The sequence below is a fragment of the Vicugna pacos genome, chromosome 30, assembly GCF_048564905.1.
Source record: "Vicugna pacos chromosome 30, VicPac4, whole genome shotgun sequence".
Classification (NCBI taxonomy): domain Eukaryota; kingdom Metazoa; phylum Chordata; class Mammalia; order Artiodactyla; family Camelidae; genus Vicugna; species Vicugna pacos.
The window spans coordinates 19,606,691-19,628,312 of NC_133016.1; the positions used below are offsets into that span (position 1 = coordinate 19,606,691).

Genomic DNA, 21,622 nt, shown 5'->3' on the forward strand with positions numbered 1-21,622 from the left:
ACTTTAGATTGATATCTTATACATTCAAACATATTCTACATTTTTTACGCTTCTCTCCTTTACTTTGTGATTTTTACGTACTATTTTACATCTTGTGTACCCTTTTGCTGTTAATTGTATTATAATCACTTTTACTAAAAATTGATTGCTTTTTAACTGAGGTGTTCAGTTATTTAAATGATCTTCATCCTTTTATATATTTGTCTTTCCTAATGTGAGTTTCTCTTTCCTCTAGATTCTTGCTTCTTTTATATTTAGAAAAGATCTTTCAACATATTGTTTAGGGTAGATTTATTATTGATGTATTCTTTTAGTTTTTAACTTGTCTGAGAAATTCTTTACCTTTCATTTTATTCTAAATGATAATCTTGCTGAGTCAAAATATTCTAGGTTTCAAGTTTTTCCCTTTCAGGACTTTGAATATATCATACCAGTCCCTGCTAGCCTGCAAAGTTTTTGCACAGAAGTCAGCTTATAGCCTTTGGGGTTCCCTTGTAATTGACTATCTGTTTTCCTCTTGCTGTTTTTAGAATCCTGTCTTTACCTTTGACACTTTAAATATGATATATCTTCGTGTGGGTCTGTTTGGGTTTATACTGTTTGGGATCCTCTGGTTTCTTGTATCTACATATCTATTTCCTTCTTTAGATTTAGGAAGTTTTGTCATAATTTCTTCAAGTATATTTTCGATCCCTTTCTTTCCTTCTTCTCCTTCTGGTGCACCTATCATGAATTTGTTGGCATGTTTTACAGTATCCCAAAGATCTTGCATGTGCCTTCATTTTTTAAAAACTAGTCTTTCTGTCTGCTATTCTAATTGGGTGATTTCCATTATCCTATCTTCCAGATCACTTATTTGTTCTTATGCATTATTTAGCTGCTATTTATTGCTTTTAGCTTGGCTTTTATCTTGGCAATTGTGTTGTCTAATTTTGATTGGTTTCTCTTTATAGTTTCTAGTTCCTCATTTCAGTGATCTGTATTTCTATTGATAATCTTTATTTCCTTTACCATTTTTATTACCTCCTTGAACTTGGGGTTTAGTAACCTGATGAGGTCTGTTTCATTATTTGTTCTTTCAGGGTATCTCTCTCTTTCTTTTAACTGAGTGTGGTTCCTCTGCTTTTTCTTTCTCTTTAACTTTCTCTACCCTTATGAATTTAGAGGAAACAGTTGTCTACTGCAGTCTTTGAAGGGGTGTTTTTATGTGGGAATATCCCTGTGTAGATGGTGTGAGCCCCATAGTTTTGGAGTGAGAATTGTTTTTTATGTGGATGCCTGCCATGTCTTTCCTCAGAGTGTGGGCTCTGTCTCTGACAAGGGGTGTGATTGGTGTTGTGGTGACCAAAGCCTGCACTGGACATTAGACAAGGCCTCCTCTTTGCTTTGTACCTGTCACAGCCCTATTGGGATTGGGGTCTTCTCCCTTGTTGTTGGAGAAGCCCTGAGTGTTAGGTTCAGTGAAGCTCCATTGCTCTTGAGTGAGGGCTTACCACTGAAGGAGTTGAGCACAGAAATAAACAAGACCCCTTTGGTCACAGAAAACCTATGCACCACCCATACTGGTGTCTGTGGTTCTGCCTAGAAGCAGCCCAAGGTCATACGCCTTTCTCTGTTGTGTTCATCTCAGACCTAGTGTTAGGCTGTGATTTGAAGTGGGCTGGTGCTGGAGACTGGGGCACTGTGACTGAAAGAATTGAGGTGGTTGTGTTGCCACCTGGGACCTGGGCTGCCTCTGTGGCAAGCCTCTCCCACGACCTGTCAGCCCTAGATCTGTCTCCAAGCCATGGTGTGAAGTAGAACTGGGCCACTGCCACTAAGAAATAAAGTCCTGCATACTTCTTCCAAGGGGCTGTCTTTCTGAGACATATGTTTCTGTGGTACCACCTAATGTTCATGCTGACAATGTCCACCTCTGCTGGACACACCCCTGCCATGTATGTGCTGGTAATGGGCTGAGGCCAGCCCCGCCCGTACCATTCAGGTCCCCACAATGTCTGCCACTGATGGACTTGCACCCATTATGCATGCAGTGCCATAGGGCTCTGAAAATCAACCCAGATCACACCCCAGCTCCTCTGTGCTGTCCAAATTGCTAGACCAAGTCCTCTCCCAGGGCCCATTCATCCAAGATTCAGTGCCTAGCTACTGTGCATATTAGCAGCTCTGCTTGGCACTCATTTCACACTGGAAATTGTGGGTGAGGTGACAGCCATCACCACCAGTCTCTCTCTGCCCTGACTGCAAAAAAAAAAAAAAAAAAGCCAGCATATAGTACTCCTTGTAAGCAGAGTCCAGGCCCCTCCAGACCCTCAGTCTGTCCCAGCAGACATCTTAGCAGGAAAGGAGAATCTCCAGGATGAGAGCCTGCCCATGTGGACCTTCTGTCCTTTACAGATCCCTCCCAAGCTGCCGGTCTTGTCCTGATTCCTTTTTTTTTTTTTTATCCTACCTGGTTATGTGATCTTTTCTGCAGCTTTGGTTGTATAAGAGATCTTATACAGTTTCCAGTTGGTTTTCTGTGAGAATTGTTCACACCTTGCAGGTGTGTTTTTCATGAGTTTGTGGAGGGAGGTGAGCTCCACAGTCACCTTCTGCTCTACCATCTTCATCCTCTGCCTATTTTGATTTATTAATTGACTATCCTATACCCCTATGTGGTGTTATGTTTTGCCAGAATAATGTTTCTATAAGCACCCTTGTGGATAAATATTTTCCCAGTTGTCGATTATTTTATTAAGTATAGAGTCCTATACAGGGCGTACGGAGGCCACGTCAGTGAAAGAGTATGAACAACTTAAATGGCTACGGAAATACCTTGCAAAATTGCTTCCATCAAAGAGTTTAAAATTTTATACACTTAGTAATAGAATATTTAGGTGATCATTACACTATACTTCTACCAAACTTAAGAATATATATAATATATAATTTTATACATTATATATAATTTTTCTATAGTTGGCACTCAGTAGGCTCTCATGACTATTGGTTGAATGAAATAAGCAAGCCAGTTCATTGTTACTTTAATCTACATGCCTTTATTACCAGCAAAATTTTATATTTTAGTTTTTTAATGACCTTTTCTTTTTCACTCCTTCCAATAAACTGTGAAATTTTATTTTTCATGCATTCAGCTGAGTCTCCTATTTCTCACACTTATTCTTATTGCTGAATCTTTGCTCATATAAAACTTCTTGGTATCTCTTCTAAAAGTTAAAAAACCCTCATAGAGCAATTTGAACTCATATTGTATTCGTATTATTAGTGTTATTTTGTTCTTTTGCTAGATAATGATGTAGTGTGGTGTACTGGCTTTGGATTCAGAAAATCTGGGCTGAACCTTGGTTCTGATATATTCTAGATTTTGTGTGGCTTTGGGCAAATCTCTCATCCTTTCCATATGTCTTTTAACTTATATGTCAGTAACTCATCTACAGCATAGATGTTGATAATTACCTTAATGTTTTCATTTACACATTCAATGACTATCTCTTAAGTATGTACTAAGCTTTATTCCTGGTAACACGGATAGATGGTCATTCAACTAACATAGTGTGTGTATGTTATAATCCTTGCGTGTTGTAGACAAAAAGATGATGCTTAGTGATTGTTAGGTGGGCAAAACAAAAGAGAAGCATTAGTATAATCTTTGAGAAACCTCATATTTTATATACTATGTACACTTATAACCATGATAGCACATCTGACGACCATTAACAAGATGTGTCATTTTTCTTGCTTTCTTATTAACAAAAGTACACTTTGCTGAATCATCCACACACCCCTTCACTATGAGATTTCCCAGTTTGTGGGGCAGTTGTTATTATGTTTCTGTTGTCAGAGAAGAAGCAGAATTAACTGACCCAGAGAGAGACCCAACCTCTGATCTTGACTTCATTAAGATTGTGTGCTGTGTGAGCAGATTGACTAATAACAGACATTTTGCTCACTCAGTGGATGTGTCCCTAGGATGTCTATTTCCAAGCATAATTGAACCCTGATAACTATTTCCCAGAATATCCCTACCCCTGGAGAGAATTATTTGGAAGCCTTCATCAAGCTTAATGCATTTCTATTTAGGGATCTAATGTTTGGCAAATAATATCTTTATTATTTATTTAATACACAAATGGTTCTTATTCTTTTCTGGTACCCCAAAGATTGGCAAATTAAAACCACCCATTAATCACATTGTCCTTTAGAGAAGTGCAGCCATCCAGTCTGTGAGGACTGCAGCTTCGCCTGCCAGGCGTGCGGTATAAGACAATAAAAACTTGAGACTGAAATCTTGTTGAAGGCATTATAATTGGCATTTGTTGCAAGTACAGGTGATGGAATGGAAGCAAAAAGTGGCCATTTCCCCCCTAGATAAGGTAGAAACAGCATTTGGAGGGGGACATACAGCTTTATAATGGAAGTGGCACGTCCCCTGTGAGAACGTCGTGGGGCTCTTCACTTGGTGGTGACATATCTAAGGCTCTAATGAAAAGATTCTATGTCACCTTAATCTTAGTGTATCTCAAATAGAACTTATTATCTTTCCCAAACTGAAATTTCCTTGTGTCTAATTTCTGTCAGCTATGCCATTTTCCAGACTTGCATCTGTGAAGGCTGGGTGGTCTCTGACCTGCATTTCTCTTCATCACTGATATTCACTGGTCAGCACACGACTCAAATCTGCCAATTTTTCTGGATCCCTTGCTGTTTCCATGACTAGTGCCTGTTCTATGTATGTTGAGATTACTTCTAAGCCTTGTTAATGGTCCCTTTAGGCCACAATCCTTCCACATCTGTTCCCTTTTATAAATAAATATCCTCAAATCCCCTTCATACTTTCACGTGAGAGTTGAGACACTTTTTCTAACATTCATTACATTATTTCTCTTTGGCTCTCAAAGGCAAACACAATGTGGCACCAGCTCTCCTGTCTTATCTCCAGCTATTTCCCCAATCTTCCTTTTCCTGTGGTTAGCTGTGCCCACTTTCTACCAGCCCTTCAACAATGAGTCTTCACACCTGCTCATCTGACTAGAAGTTCAAATCTAGATTCCTTCAAATTCCCATCACCACATGTATTTAAAAGACCAATATTAATTGAGTGACTTATTTAGCTAGGCTATTTTAGGTGTGTGAAATATAGCACTTATACCTGGCCTCGGGGGCTTTCCTTTTGAGAGCTAAAGATACTGTGGGTACATGCACACAGCCCAGATCCCAGGCCTCCTTGCTGCTGTGGGGAAAGTGGATGGCTGAGAGCTCCCAGCTGAGTCTCTCTGCATAACTGCCTTTGGCTGAGGAGACTGACTTCACCTAAAGTCACTCAAGTTCAAGCTCACATGCAGCGACTAGTAATGCAGGAGAAAGGCCTTGGCTATCTAAAGAGGAAAAGTGTAGTTTGAACTTAATGAGGGTCAGTTCAGCTTCAGTTTCAGGTCATACTGACCAGCATCCATAGTCCAGGTCCTGGGCTCTCTTTTATGTTTTTATGTCAAGTCCATCCATCCTGCACTTGGGCCAAGGACTATGTGTGTGGAGTGCTGGCATCCACAAGACTGCTCCATAACGCTCCATGTGGCCATTCTGCTCTAAGATCCACATCAAAGGGATACAGTTCCCACTAATTGCAAACCCTCAAAGTATCATCCCTTTTTGCATCACAGAGAGCTTTCCCTCTCATATGCAGTCATAAGACAAGAGGAAGCTCGTGTAAAGACAAGTCATGATGAGATGTGTTCTTGACTCCTTTACCATTATGGTCCTTGAAAAATGGGGAATAAAGTGAAAAAATGTACCAAAATGCTATCAAATAAAAGGCAATTTAGTACAATATTTTAGTCATTATTAAACATGCTATATATAATTTTGGAGATAGATATAGAAAGCACTAAAAATGGCTGAAAATAAATTCCTCCAATCAGGCAGGAAATGCAATGAATAAAATTTATTTTTTAAATGAAATTACCAGGAAATTTTATACACACAGGAACAAATTTTGATGTTTGGGATGACTACTTTCTAAATAGGTGGATCATATGTCCTGGCTTGCCAAGAATAGTCCTGGTTTATACCTGTGGTTCCAGAGTAATTATTAATAGCATCCTTCTTTTAAGTTTACATTTTCTTCATTTAGAAGACAAATTGTTTAGTAATCTTATTTATAATTGAAAACTACCATAAGATTTCATTGTCAAATTTTACACTTGCTATTTCAGAGTAATTATTAATTGCACTCTCGTGTAGACAAATGAATTAAATTCACATAACGTGAAGTTAACCATCTCTGTATAGTTCCAGTTTCATCACCCACACCCATTAGTCAATACCTCTTCCTCCCTCTCCAACCCCTGACAACCACTAGTATGTTTTTGCCTCTAAATAATTGGCTATTCTTGATACTTCATTTAAATTAAATCATTCAATATGTAGTCTTTTTGTGTCTGGCTTTTTTCACTTAGCATAATGTTTTTAAGCTTCATCTGTATTTCAGCATGTATCATTACTTCATGCTTATAGCTGAGTAATACTCAATTGTATGGATATGTCCCATTTTGTTTATGCACTTATCTGTTGGTGAAACTCTGGGCTATTTCCAACTTTAAGCTATTGTGAATACTGCTGCTATGAACATTCACAAGCAAGTGTCTGTTTGATTTATTCATTTTCTTGCAAGGTAATGATACCATTTGCCAAAGTTAGACATGTTTAAGAACTATCATTTTTGTCATTAATATAAGTGATTAATTTTGCAATTAACATAAAAGTAAAAACATAATGCTCAGATTTGTCCATGAGCTCACTCACCTTCTCTAAAGAAGGGCAATACTTTGGCCTTACAGATCTCAGACTGCTACAAGAAAAAATAGTACTTAGAACACACAGCCCCATATGAACAATATTCTTTCAGATTTGGTGTGTACTCTAGCCTCCGTCTGGCCTGTCTTACTCTTCTTAAGCTGCTCTGAAATTTACCAAATGCCCCTTGCAGATGGAAGGTAGAGACAATGTTCAAACTGAAGAGAGTGATTTTCTCTTTTTCATGGATGAGTTTCTACACATCCAGGAAATAGACTGTACGTTTCCCGACACTTCTAATTGATTCATCAAGGCATTTTTTGAGACCTCTTTGATGTTCAAAATGTTTCAAAACATTCCTTGGTCAAGAAGAAACTTTTACCAACTGCAGAAGAGGATTGAAAGTTTAATTTGGTTGAGATAAACATCAGTATTAGCTTCTATCTATGGAGATTTCCTCTGATTACATGGGCTTGTATAAGAATTTCAGCCCTAAGGACCTTTGATTCTCTGTAGATTTTGGCATTATGGTGCACACTTAAGCTTAAGCTGTATCAATCATGTAAATAATTAAGGCAATCAGAGTCAGAGAATGATTTATTGGTGTTTGAACAAACAGGAGAGAGAAAAAAAGATCTTGAGTCTCAGTGGTTTGGGCTGATAACCAGCCATTAGAAGCAATTTGATAGTTGTTTGATCTTCAATCTCCTCTGCTCATGCTGATATAACATGAGGGTTATTAAAAGGATGTTATGATTAATAAAATTTTATGAAAGCAATTTAGAGACATAAAGCTCTCTGCAGTCATCTAGAGGATGAGGAAGTGAAATACTTCCCTTATTTTTCCTTTTTGTTTTCCCAAGAAGAATGTTAACAAGACAATTTGCACATAGCAAGTGTTAAATTAATACATTTTGAATTGAATTAATTTTCATTACCATCTTTCATCTCTCTCCATTTATGAGTCAATTAAATCATAAAACAAGAGTACAAATACAGGTTTATGATGAAAAAATAATCTTAAGTAGAATGGATTGAAGATGTTGAAAATCTGTCCAGTTTTAGCCACTTGAAATTTTCTACTCGCTATATCTATAGGAAGGGAGCGGCAGGAGGGGATAAACTTAGAAATTAATCATTTTTGGGTTCTAATTACAGTTCTGCCATTTATAAGCTACTTACCAAGGCATTTTCCTTCTTGTGTCTCTGTCCATCTTCTACCAAATAAGGATAATAATACCTAACCCACAAGGCTATTGTGAGGCTTAAGTGTCATAATTTATAATCTCTCAATTTACCTGGCGCACTGGTAGTAAGGTTAGTTTTAGTAAATATTATGTTCCTCCTCTTTTCTGACCACTTATGTTGGAGTGGGAATTGAGGAGCATAAAATATTTTCTCTTAGTTTGATTTTTCAATAACAAAAACAAAAACTAAGGAAAAAATGTAAATGTGATTGGTTACACACTGTAGGAAGACATTTTAAGAATGCTAAATTCTACTCATAAAGCCTTATCTCATGTATAAATGCTCCAAATTCTAGCTTTAGAATGTGTTTCAATTCCTTCTTTCACTTCCTCTAAAATCAAGTGAAGTTTGAGTAATATAATTTTTTTTGATAATGTCTGCCACATGACCCATAACCAGGGTAAACAATTAAACTCACATAGTTTATTGACATGTACATTAGCATATATAAAGCAGTTTCTTGTCTTTAAAGGCCCTGTTCAGTGCAAAAGGAAGCAAGAGAAACCATTCTGCATTTTTATTAGACTTACTAGTTCTGTCTTTACAAAGTAAAAAAAAATATATATATATATATATATAAAGCAACTTCCAAAGAATTATCATTTTTATAATTAAGGTAACTATAAAACACTGTAGTGGTGCATTGATGTTTTATACTCAGATAATTAACTCACAGGAAGTGACATAAAAATTAGAAAGTAAATTACCTGGTGTCTAGTGAGAACACACCTGTGATTTAAACCATAATGCTGAGTTGGGTCATCACTGTCTTCTCTCCATGTAAGTATGTTACAGGACAGGCTAAATTGCTGCTGGGAGACTGTACGGAGTAGTGGAGTTAGAACATTTTGGAAATTCCAAGATTAAACTTTTCTGGCCGCAGGGATGAGTGTCCGTGAGTCTGGGATTTCCCCCCTCTGGACAGTGCTAAACTGGTCTTTGACTGCTTGGATTCTGTTGGCTTCTCCTTCTGATAACAGTTTTCTTCTATGTTGGATACAATGCATTAGATTAGGTTATCAGATATCTACTTAGTAAATCACATTTTGATCCTACCTTCTCTATGTTATAGTTGTGAATCTCTCCAAACAACTTAATCACATATTTGTAGTCTCTGGATTTACCCTCAGAGGTGGATAATAAAATATTGTGTGTATAGATATCATCTCTTCAACTTTCCAAGAGCAAATTTAAGCTTTTTTTTTTTTTTACTGCTGAAGAGAGGAGCATTTCCCTTTCCTTAGTTATTGCCCCTAAACACAGTTAACACTGCTCATTTGAGGTGTACACACGTGAGAGACATGTGGTCTTGTAACTTGATATACTCTCCTGTAAAAATTTAAAATCATTTACTTGTAAATTGCAGATGGTAGCACTCCTGAGAGTAAATTGAGTGTACGAGAACAAATATATAGCAGAGATGTACTAACTTTTTTTTTCCCATTTAATCAAATGTTTATTCAATGAAAGTATGTATAAAAACTTACAAATCTGAGAACTCAACTATACACGAAATAGGATGATGGGATATTCAGTTTTTAACATATACGTACAGCACAGCTATGAACTGTTCTTCCCTTTCCCCTTCGGTCCTTATTTCTGGCTCCTGTTTTGTTCTGTGAGACCATTCTGCTATTGAACTAAGGGAAGATTAATGGACAACTTTTACTGCTTTCAGGCCAATGGAGGAAATTTCAAGTATTAAAAAAAAGATTAGAAACCAAATATCAAAATTGAGTTTTTTCTCCAAACAGCAATTAGGTTTTTGTCCCTGATTTCTCTTTGCCATTTTTGATGCTTCAATGAATGTTGCCAGTAAACTATTAACATTAAACTTTGAAAGTCACTAACATAACTACGTCTGCTCACAACTTCCCCTGTAAGATGCATATTCCTGTATCTTTCTTCCCGGGGTACACACACTGATTTAAAAGTCGATTGGCGCTAAAACAAATTTACCATTGGCAACTTGCTCGAATGGCATGTCATTTTCTATTCAGAAAGACAAGCTATAGACCAGTACTTTCAAATCTGATTTTTAAAACAATCAACCAGTTTGTCAGAAACTAAAACACAGTATTCTGTTGTTGTTCAACTTTGAAAGAAGCCAGCAATTAGATAAGGCATGTGCATTAATTCACCTGTTTACAGCAAGTATCCACACATTTTCTCTTTCAAACACACAAACTCACAGCTTGTCATGTTTTATCCAAAAATTAAGATTGCCATCACATTATTACTTTTTTTTTCTTTTGTGTTTTGTTCAAGTAGATTTCTTAATGATTTTTCTTGACTGGACATAATCTAAAAGGATGCATTCTGAAATAAGACACTTGGAGAATAAACACAAAGAATGTTTTCTTGGGTTTAAAGTTTCCCCACACCTCTAGATTTTGCATAGTACAGAGCCCCGCTGTATCTCTAAGAAGCACGCTGTATTTTCAGACATTGTCTTTCTGAGAAGGAAGACTTATTACCCAGGGAAAGTCATAATTTTAGCTTACCAATTTGCATTTGAGTTGTTTTGTTTTGTTATATACTCTTCATTAGTTCCAAGTATGCTTTTAAATAATCTGAAACTTCTCAAAGTCTATTTGAGTTTAGAAGTACTACTGACCATTATCTTTCCAATATCCCCTGAATTGAAGTAAGTATATTCCAGGTTTATAATGCACAAAGCCTTTAGGGAGGAGGGGCTGGGGACAGGGCAGGGGGAGAGGAGGGAGGGGCTGGGGACCTGTTTGTATCATGCCACGGAGAACTACAGTTCTGGATTGGGGGAAGGGAAGGAAGATAGTCTTTGTAAAAATGACAGTTTTTAAAAAGATAAGTAACATTCAGTCCAACAACACCGTTTCCTGTTCCTTTTTGATGGAAGCTAACACTGGGTGGTCAGGTTCTGTCACTTCAGAGTCCCCACCGCCCAGGAGAATGGACCGCCCTTCGTCTAGGGCGAAAACGTCCGAGTTCTGGTTTTGGCATGAAATGTTTAACCACCTCATTGGGCGTGGAGAACGTTTTGTCACACAAATTGCATTTGTAGGGTTTGTTTGTCTGGACCAACATGTTGTCCATCTGACTCCCTTCCTCAAAGGTGCAGAGCTCCAGAGTCTGTTTGTCCACCATGGTGTACATGTCGATGCTCTGGTTGAGGCACACGTGCCGGGCAGCCTGGTTGGCTCTGCAAAAGCTCTTGTCGCAAGTGCTGCATTTGAAAGGCTTCCCGGTGTGAATGTACATGTGCTCCCTCCAGTGGCTTTTCTGGATAAACTTGCGACCGCAGATGGTGTACTCGTACTTGCGCCTCTTGACCTCCCTCTCCTGGTCCGCCTGCTCCAGGTTGTCGATGTCCGCGATGTCCCAGGGCGGCGGCGTCTCCGAGTGCGGCTGCCCGTCGATGATGGGCGAGTCCGAGATGTGCTGCAGCTCGCTGTCGCTGACCATCCCTGCTTCAGGCACTTCCATGGCGTCCTTCCCGAGGTCCGCGGCGTTGCTGCAGAGAGACAGGGGCACACGGCTCTCTCCGGGCTGGCTGGCCGTGAAGGGGACCCCCGTGTGGATCTGGAGGTGCTCCCGCAAACTGCTCCGGAGCGTAAAGCGCCGCCCACACAGGTGGCAGGCGTAGTACTTGGGGAAGCTTCCGTTCCTCTTCATGATGCTCGGCTTGACGTGGGCTATGGTGAGGGAGGCAGGCTGCTCGTCGGAGGAGGACGCTTCCAGATTGGTCTCCTCCCCGGAGGGCGGGGGAGGAACAGGAGTGGAGACGAGGTCCGGCGACAGCGAGGTCTGCAGCGGGTCCGAAGGGGTCATGTGTGTCCGATTGACCTGGGTCACATTGGAGGGTAGCTGGGAGAGCTGGGCAGCCTCGGACACCTGCTCCTGGCTCATCCGGGATGTCTGTGGCCGTGGCTCTCGGCTGAGTTTTTCAGGTGCTGGAGCAATCTTGGTGGCTTGTCTCAATTGATGATCTGCAATCTGAATGCCGTACAAGGAAGAAGCCAGCGGGAAAACTTGGTCCGGATGAGAAAAGGCCCCTTGGCTGGCCAGGCTGGCCTCCTGGATGAGCGGGTAGGCATGCAGAAACTTGATCCCCTGCTCCAATCGAACCGGATCAATCAGTTGGGGTGCCATCTTCCCAGTGTACATCAGATGGAGGAGATAGCTGAAAATGTCGGGCTGGATGTCAGTAGGCTTCAAACGGACACACTCACTGGCAGATCTTTTAGTTAAACGCCTAGGACTCTATGGATCCAATGCCATCCAAAGCTCAGCAGATCTGGTCTGATGGACAAACAACATCTTAAAGTAATAGAACTGATTTATGTGCCTTGAAGTACACATCGCCGATGGCAACCGTGCAGTCACACAGGAAACCAAACTCTCGCTGAGCGTTTAACTGTTGCAGGAGAATAAGTCCATGGTTGGCCAAATCCATTTTTTAAAAAATCTGTCGCCGGTGCTGCTGCGGCGGGGGGTGTGGAGGAGGCACCGCTGGGCAGCCTTGGCCGTGCTCTCCCCGCCGCCGCCGCCTCTGCCTCTCGCTGCTGCTGCTGCCGCCGCGGTCGGTGTCTCCGGCGCAGCAGCGGCGGCGGCGGCGGCGGCGGCGGCGGCGGCGGCGGCGGGGCTTTTCCTGTCCGGTTACGTTAAGGTCACATGACCGAGAGAGCGGAGCGACTAGTGCAAAGAGGCTGAGAGCGGCTCCCGCCGGGGGGGAGGCGGCGAGAGGGCTGTCTGTACTAACTTCTCCATTATAAATTCTGCTTTTATTAAAAAAAATGGTTTACCCTTAATCTATTTGAGGTTGTTTTTCGAAGTAGGCCTTTACACAGTTCTTTTGTTTCCAAGTTAAATTCTAAATATGTAAATACAGATTAACACCCTCTCTCTTAAAAATCTATCACTTGGAGTCCTTAATTAATTATGCAAATATTTTTGAGTGACATCTATGGAGATCTCACTGTTAGCTAGCCTTAAAAAATCAGTTCCTGTCACTACCAAGTTTTCAGTTTATCAATTCTAATCAAATCTTTGTTTCTCCACCTTGATTACTAAAATACACAGCTCTAATAATTGAATCTTTATATTTTCTTCTTTCTCTATTTTTTTTTACTATTTTTATGTTTCGCTTTTTGCTTTCTTGTCTCCATATCCTTTTTATTCTCTCTCCATTCTTTTGCCCCCATATTTTCACTATTTTTTATTTACTTCTCTACCTTTCCCTAATAAAATATTGCTTAAGATTAAGCAGCAATTATACACTGAAGAAAAGATGGTCTCTTCAGCAAGTGGTGTTGGGGAAGCTGCAAAGATGCATGTAAATCAATGAAGTTATAACACTCCCTCACACCATATGCTAAAATAAACTCAAAATGGCTTAAAGACTTAAATTTAAGACAGGTCACCACAAATCTCCTAGAAGAGAACATCAGCAAAACATTCTTTGACATAAATTGTAGCATATTTTCCTAGGTCAGTCTACCAAGGCAATAGAAATAAAAGAAAAAATAAACAAATGGGATCTAATTAAACTTACAAACTTTTGCACAGCAAAGGGAACCATAAACAAAATAAAAAGACAACCTATAGACTGGGAGAAAATATTTGCCAGTGATGCTTCTAACAAGGGCTTAACTTCCAATATATACATACAGCTCATACAACTCAATAACAGAAAAGCAAGCAACTCAATCAAAAAATGGTAAGAGTAAACAGACATTTCTCTAATGAAGAAAATAGGCACATGAAAAAATGCTCAATATCACTAATAATCAGAGAAATGCAAATCAAAGCTGCAATGAGGTATCGTATCACCTCACGCTGGTCAGAATGGCCATCATTAAAAAGTTCACAAATGATAAATCCTGGAGAGGGTGTGGAGAAAAGGGGAACCCTCCTACACTCTTAGTGGGAATGTAAATTGGTGTAGGCACTATGGAAAACAGTATGGATATTCCTTAAAAAACTATATGGTAGTTCATACCTGCTAATCCCCAAGCTAAAAATAGACTTACTATATTATCCATCAATCCCACTCCTGGACATATATCCAGAGAAAACTCCAATTCAAAAAGACACATGCACTCCAATGTTCATAGCAGCACTATTTACAATAGCCAAGACATGGAAGCAACATAAATATCTATCAACGGATGACTGGATAAAGAAGATGTGGTATATATACACAATAGAATGTTACTCAGCCATAAAAAATGAAATAATGTCATTTGCAGCAACATGGGTGGATCTAGAGATTATCATACTAAGAAAAGTAGGTAAGACAGAGAAAAAACAAGTATCATATGTTATCATTTATATATGGAATCTAAAAAAATGACACAAGTGAACTTATTTGCAAAATGGAAACAAACTCACAGAAAACAAACTTATGGTTACCAGGGAGGAAATGGGGCATAAATTAAGAGTTTGGGACTAGCAGATACAAATTACCATATACAGAATAGACAGACAACAAGATCCTACTGTACAGCACAGGAAACTGTATTCAATAGCTTATAATAAACTATAATGAAGAAGAACATGAAAAAAAATTGAATTTGAAAAAGAAATGAATCACTATGCTGTACACCAGAAACTAACACAACACTGTAAGTCAACTATACTTCAATTAAAAAAAAATGATTAAGCAGCAAACTAAAGCAATGTGAGACATGACTGGTGTTTAGGAATGCAACAGTATACAAGCATAGATAATGGCAGATAAAGATGAGTGACCAACAGCATGAATTTATGGGACTTGCTGCCATCACTGTAGTTTCTCTCCTGCACATTTCTGTACCCAAACATTTCACCTTCCCACCTGATACTGTAGATAAGCCTCTGTGCTCATAAAATTTATTCACATGCTCACTAGATCTCATCTCTTTTCTCGTAGTCCATTGCTCCAATTCTTCTTTTTCTTTCACTATCACCATTCCATCCACTACCTAATAATGGAATGAATCTATTCCATTATTAGTACTATTTTAATGGTTTCTTTCCCTCGAAGTCAGAAGCACCCCATCTAAAGTGCAAACCCTCGAACATACCTGTCATTTGGATTCCTTGGTTTTTCTCATTTGCACTTGTTATTTTTGGCATAACCTTTTGCCATGCTCTATATTTAAGCTGATCTTTTTTCTCTTTTTTTTCACACTGTAGTGTAAGAGTTAGGAAGACTGGTGTTACTGTTTGTGGGTTTATTTTGTCTCATTTTGTTTTATGGTTTCGTTTACTTCTATATTCATTACCCTTTTGAGAGTTACTACTACTTGCTGGGTAGGCTGTTAAATATCTGTTGAACGAAACGCTGAAATGTTCAAGTTATTTGGAAAGAAGATCTTCAAAGAAAAGACTCTTCATCTCCTCAAAGTTATATATTAAAAAAGTTATCTTAAAACTGAGCTGATAATGTTTAACAGCAGGCTAAGTAATTGAGGGATCCGCAACATTTAATAAATCTAGTCTGAAACATCTTTTTAATCATTATTGTTCATTTCAAGTTGTTTCATGCAGGTTAATCTTATCTCAGTGTCTTATCTTCTCAGTCTGTGGGATCATTAGCAGAAGCAACTCTATTCTTTTTTTCCTCTCCGCTTCCCCAGTGCTAGTAGAATGCTGCACTCATGGTAGATTTTCATTAAATACATGATGATCAATATTGGTTAATACTAAAGTGCTTAGTATTTCCCGCAGTCTTGGATAAGCCACATCATATGACTGCCTCAACAGAGTCTATTTTATGAAGTCTTTGGTACTTTAAGGAATAAAATTCATTGAAAAAGACTCACATCTGATGGGAAATGGAAGTTAACAACTGAAAAAACGACAAATCTATAGTGATTTGAAATACAGAGTCTTTCTTCATTATTGCTTACAACAAACATTCTTTACTCCGTCAATATTTAAGTTTGACCAAAATGTCTGGTGCAGCATTTGTAAGAGTGTGTCCAATTATCATTGTGCTCAATTCCTTTTGGTAGTTTCTTCTTTGCCTGCAGAACGTTCCACTGCATGTGATAGAGAGATTGGAACCCTGAGGTTCTTGTAAAACACGTCAATCTCTGGCTAAAACTAAAAAGACCAAAAAAAAAAAAAACTAATTTAAAATGTAAGCTAGTGCCAAGCACAAATGGACAAGTGGAAGCTTGTGACTAGGTAACAGAATGTAGAGAAGTAATTTACTTTCAATTCTAAGAGAAAAATATACAAAACAATGTTTACCCTTGTGCAACGTAACTCATGGGGTTCCATTAATTCCCTAATACTTGCCAGTTTCATTGTTGAATCTTCATTTGCCGTAAAGTGTATGAAAATAGTATTATCTGGTTGTGTTTGTGTTTAGTCTTATGAGTAAAAACTGTGCATTTACATACAATAAGAGATTGATACAACTAATTTATCAACCAAAAATATTTTTACATTAGAGTTTCATATCTTTGCCTGCTTCCTAAAGATTATTAGAAGAATGACTAAGATAAAGAACCTAAAGCAAAGTTTTGGTTTGGAAATAAAATTGTGCTATAAATGTTGTGTAATAATAATACTATTGTTATAGTTTTGTTTTACCGAGGATCTGCTTGCATTTAACATAATACTACAGATAAAGAATTCACAAGAAAAGGGTCTAAAGCTAAATGATCTAATTGTGAAAGCAGCATTAATTTTATATCACAGCTAGAACAAAATTTGATGGTGATCAAAACACACAACTGGCTACAGAGTGAAGCTAATAAAAGTTGGCATGAATAGTTGGTCAGGTGACTTTTGTGGATGGCATTAAAATAAAATGCAAAGCAAATGATATAAAAACTCTGCTCATGTATCTTACGGAATCATAAAATGCAATGACATTACAATGAAAACAACATGATTTGCCCAGTCAAAGCCAATTATGTTAAGGAAATGAGAGTGAGAGAGAAAGTTACAGACATCATGAACACTGTCAGTCCACGTCTTCATCTCTTTGGCGCGTAAGCCAAGTTACTCTACTCTTTTACACAATTTTTCATTAAATGTTCTGGGCTCAGGACATCAGACTGTGAGTTCAAAAGTATAAAATATATCTGTGTTTGGGGACTCTTTTAGGGGTCATTTGTCTTTTGCGTTTTTAATCTGTCTGTTAGTTTTTATTACTATGCACAGCTTTAATACAGACATTATTTTATCCGGAAATTATTTTGTTATTTTCTCCCATTTGGTCTTATATACCCTGCTAGCAAATATAACTTACTCCTCCCCTGAAATTTATTACCTAATAAATATGCTAAAACCTGCACCAAGTAAAAATAATAATCACAGTGTCAAGTCCATTGAACTAAAAATTATGAGACCTAGGGTCCAGCAGTAGTTTGACAATGATGAGTTGTGTGACTTTATTCAAGTAACTTCAATTTTCTTGATGGCCACATGAATTGTTTGAAGAAGATAATCCTTAGTGACCAGGTGCAGCATCCCATTGTTCTATATTTGAATAGTAGTTGTAATTGTCAAAGATATTTTATTTCCATAATGCAATTTGAGTCTCAGAACAACTCCATTTACTAGACAGAGAGGGTATTGTTTAAAGTAGAAGGCATATGATTAATAGAATTGATTTAAAAGGAGATTGCATATAGTAGCTCACAGAGAAAAAAATGTGACAATGAATATATGTATGTTCATGTATAACTGAAAAATTGTGCTTTACACTGGAATTTGACACAGCATTGTAAAATGATTATAAATCAATAAAATATGTTAAAAAGAAAAGGAGATTGCATTCTACTCACAAAATACTTAATGGATGTCTGCTGTACTTGCCAATGGGAATAGATAATGAACAAAACAGGAGTGGTATTTCCATCCCAGAGCTTCCCTTTTAATGTCAAAGATTGTCTTTGTTCTAGATCTGCCCTTTCCAGCAGGATTCTAAGAGGTGCCCACCAATCCTTCATCAAACACCACCTCAAAAAAATAAATTAATATAAACAGCTAAAATAAATACAAAGTTAAATTAGGATAGCAAAATGTCTAAAATATTCTGAAAAAAAAAAAAAAAAAGAAATCCATCTAACTTCCATCAGCCCAGGGTTTCTCAGGTGTATTTTGTTGTAAACTACCAACCTACTCACCTTTCCTTTCCAATCTAGCAACTGCTAAAACCTGGTGAAGAAGGTTTCTACGGCAAAGTTTGGGAAACACTGGTTTGAACAAAGCTCCTGATTAGACGAGGATTGTTGACAAAAGAAACATTACAAAATATCAAAATGGGTTTCGAATTCTGCTGAGCAAGAGCTAATGGACTACCTTATGCATATGCTGTTCTTTCAAAAAGAAATATTTTGCAAAGAATAATTTTGAAATCCCTTTCTAAACTATCTTTCTCTCTCTCCTTCTCTCCTAGTCAACATGCTAGTCAAAGAGGAAAATAAACTTGATGGCATATTTCTGTCCAGGGAGTAAAAATAATTGTTTATTTTTCTGCACAGCTCTCATTCAGCCTTTGACAGAGAAACATTAAATCTAGCTAGACACACCTTTCCATTTATGCGGTATTCTTTTTTTTTTCCTTGACCTAACTATCCAGCCCTAAAACTTGATACTTTAATTACAGAACATGAATGGCTTCACTGCACTTTCATTAAATAAAACACAGCACTAACAAAACTTCGAACAAAAAAGAGGCAGCTTGAAGAACACTAACTCGGTGTGGGAGCGGCCGTGTGGATTCTGCGGGATGAGTTCCGTTTTGGAAAAGGACAGCCTCGCTGGAAAGCCGGTCCACTCCACTCTCCCCTCGCCCCTCCCGTCTCCCGGGAGGCCTGAGTCAGATGCTGAGAGCGGCGAAGGTCTTCACCAAGGTGACCTGAGCGCTCGCATCCGCTTCGCTCCTGCTGCCGTCCCTGTCGCCGCCCCTGCCCTCCAGGGCTTTGTGCCGATGCCGCTCCTCCTGCCGCTTGTTCTTCTCTAGCCGCTGCCTGTTTGTGACCTTTGGGAGCTGGTTTTTATTTGCTTTGTTTTCTTCAGTAGGGCTGGCCCGTGCCTTATTGTTTTCAGTCCTGCCTTCATTTAAGCCCTGATTTCCAAAGATTCTGGTGCCACTGCCATCCTCCTCCCATAAAGGGCCACACTGCTTCAGGACTCGGCCACTGGACTCAAGGTTCTCCTCTGCATTATTTCTTCTCCCGTGGTTCATCTGGAGCATGGCAATTATCGCAGATTCGATGTTGTAATTCTCAGCTTCCAGGTTCTGGACTATCAAATTAAAATCTGAACACCCAGTTGCATTGCCGACTTTCTGGACGGCGTCTTCTACTTCATCTTTCAGGTCGTCCTCAAAGTCGACTCCCTTTGTCTTGATCTTCTCTCTTTTATTTGATTCATCTTGATGAAGCATCTGAAAATCAGTCTGGAGGTGCGCAGGTGCTTCCGAGTTGTCGTTGATCCTCCGGACGCCGTCATAGTGCTCGCCACACCGGTACGTGATGTGCAACTCCCGCATGTTGTTCTTCTCTGTACCACGGATCTGCCACAAAGGGGCATTAAGTTGATGAATCACCACATTCAACTGATGATTTCTTGCAAAGGCTACAATAGCATCATTGCCAGCAAATGTTCCAGGCTTTGCCAAACTGGCCACATGTTTCTCAAAAGGAATGTCATCTTCTACAAAGGGTTCAAAATCTTCCCGCTGCTTTGTCATGTAGTCCACTGTCTCCTGTCGGTGCTTGAGATGATTTCTTGAGTGTCCCTCCAATTGATCACCAAGAGCTCTGAATAGGCAATTGCTCCCGCAGCTTCAGCCCCAGAGCCTGCAGCTGGTTGGCGAAGCTGACGAACTCCTCCTCGCCGCCGCCGCCGCCGCCGCCGCCGCCGCCGCCGCCGCCGCCGCCGCCGCCGCCGCCGCCGCCGCCGCCGCCGCCGCCGCCGCCGCCGCCGCCGCCTGACTGGCCGGTTCCGCCGCTCCTTGGCCAGGGCCCGGTGCGCCGCCCGCTCGTCCCGCTTGCGCTCGGCCTCGGCTTTCCGGCTGCCGCTGCCCGGCCGGCTCTTCGCCGCCTGCTTCCGGGACATGGCCTTGGCCCCGCGGCCCGCAGCGGCAGGAGGGAAAGCCGCAGGACCGCCGGGCGGCGAGAAGGAAGAGCCGGTATTCTTAAAATACATTTCCCCCCATAATTTTCCCTTATTTTTAAAAATAGAAAACATGTTATTTTTAAATGAATTCCTTGCTTCTTTGACATGTCCACTATTGTTTTAAGTGGAAACATATGCTCCAGGAAAGACACATTATACATAAACAGTTTCAAGAGAAACAAATGTCCAGAAGGTTGGAAATACGCAAACCCTGCACCCATTAGTAACACAATAAAACACAATAAAAATTTTATAACTTTTAATGTCCCTTCACACTTGGATGACCACTGTTTTCTAAGGGCCCTAGTAATGTATTAACTAGAAGCAAAACAAAATATGTATGGCGTGTTTCCATCCGTTAACACGGTGCTCTGCCAGTCAGTTTAGTGGTACCTCATTTTACTATTGGTGACAATAAAAATAATAAAGAAATTCAACAAAATAGAATATTTGGCATTGTTTTCTAGACTTCACATTACATTTAGGTATCTCTTTCTTGTTCAGGGTGTGTGTGTGTGTGTGCATGTGTGTTAATGTGAGTAAGAATGTATACACAGGTAATCAGATGTAAAAATAGAAAAGATCAGAAATATAAGATGAAATTTTAGGATATATCACTAATTAGGCATTAGTAGAGAAGAGGAAAGAACTAAACATTAATATGTGATTTGCTAGCAGTCAGGCATTGGAATTGAATGGCTAGTTATTTATTTTAATATTCAGAATCATAGTTGCTTCATTTATAAAGTATAATTAGTGGCACTACTAAGGTACAGATTTTCAAAAAAGTTTAAAAAATGATATGCAAATATACTAACGATTTATTTAACTCAATTTAACCATTTATTTAACAATTTAACAATTTATTTAACTCAAATAATTTAATAAGGAAGTCAGTAAGAGTTAAAGGTGAATTTGAAGACTAGATACATCTATAGACAATTTGTTATGATGAATCTCCTAATACAAGCAAATTAATTAATACCCTATAAGACAATAAAATATTGGGGTAATCTTTTCTTTAGGATAGAAAGCAATTTTATCTCTACTGAACAAAAGTAACTTGCATTATTGAGGATAAAAAACTATTTGCCTGTCTATCAATTATCTATAACTTCTATCCTTACAGAGTTGACTTGATTTAATTATTTCAATATTTTTGTTATTCCTAACTCTAAAATTAATAAAATTGTAACACAATCACTAAGCTTTCTTAAAACTGTAACATGCTATGTGGTCTTTGAAAAGAATGAGATAAAGAAAATGACATGATAGAAATTTAGAGCTGAAGATGTAAAATATAATACCAGAAGTATTGTGTAGATAACCGTAAAGATATTTGCACTAAAATCATAAATCATTTACTGGAAGGTTAATACAATAAAATATGACTTAGAGATGATTAAAGAGGACAAAATTGGATGAATATCAGTCTGTATGCCACTGAAATTAGCAAATAAGTGTAAGAATT

The 21,622-nt window shown here is 38.8% G+C and overlaps 3 protein-coding genes across 3 annotated transcripts in view; 1 reads left to right on the forward strand and 2 right to left on the reverse strand.

Moving 5' to 3' along the window:
- Positions 1 to 18,734, forward strand: part of LOC140690466 (cytoplasmic dynein 1 heavy chain 1-like) — a 70,167-nt gene extending 51,433 nt beyond the window's left edge. The window contains exon 2 of the mRNA XM_072952274.1: positions 18,635 to 18,734. Coding sequence (XP_072808375.1) covers positions 18,635 to 18,669 — 35 coding nt within the window. The 3' untranslated portion in view covers positions 18,670 to 18,734. The remainder of the gene's footprint in view (positions 1 to 18,634) is intronic.
- Positions 9,474 to 12,478, reverse strand: LOC102539980 (zinc finger and BTB domain-containing protein 2). Its single transcript, XM_072952038.1, is given in 3 exon segments — positions 9,474 to 11,027; positions 11,029 to 12,285; positions 12,371 to 12,478. Coding segments are annotated over 3 exon segments (1,512 nt in total). The 3' UTR covers positions 9,474 to 10,880.
- A 113-nt stretch (positions 18,735 to 18,847) lies between the features above and the next one.
- On the reverse strand, positions 18,848 to 20,335 carry LOC102529935 (OTU domain-containing protein 3-like). Its single transcript, XM_072952275.1, is given in 3 exon segments — positions 18,848 to 19,808; positions 19,810 to 19,888; positions 19,965 to 20,335. Coding segments are annotated over 3 exon segments (1,299 nt in total). The 5' UTR covers positions 20,224 to 20,335.
- Between the last annotated feature and the right edge of the window lie 1,287 nt (positions 20,336 to 21,622).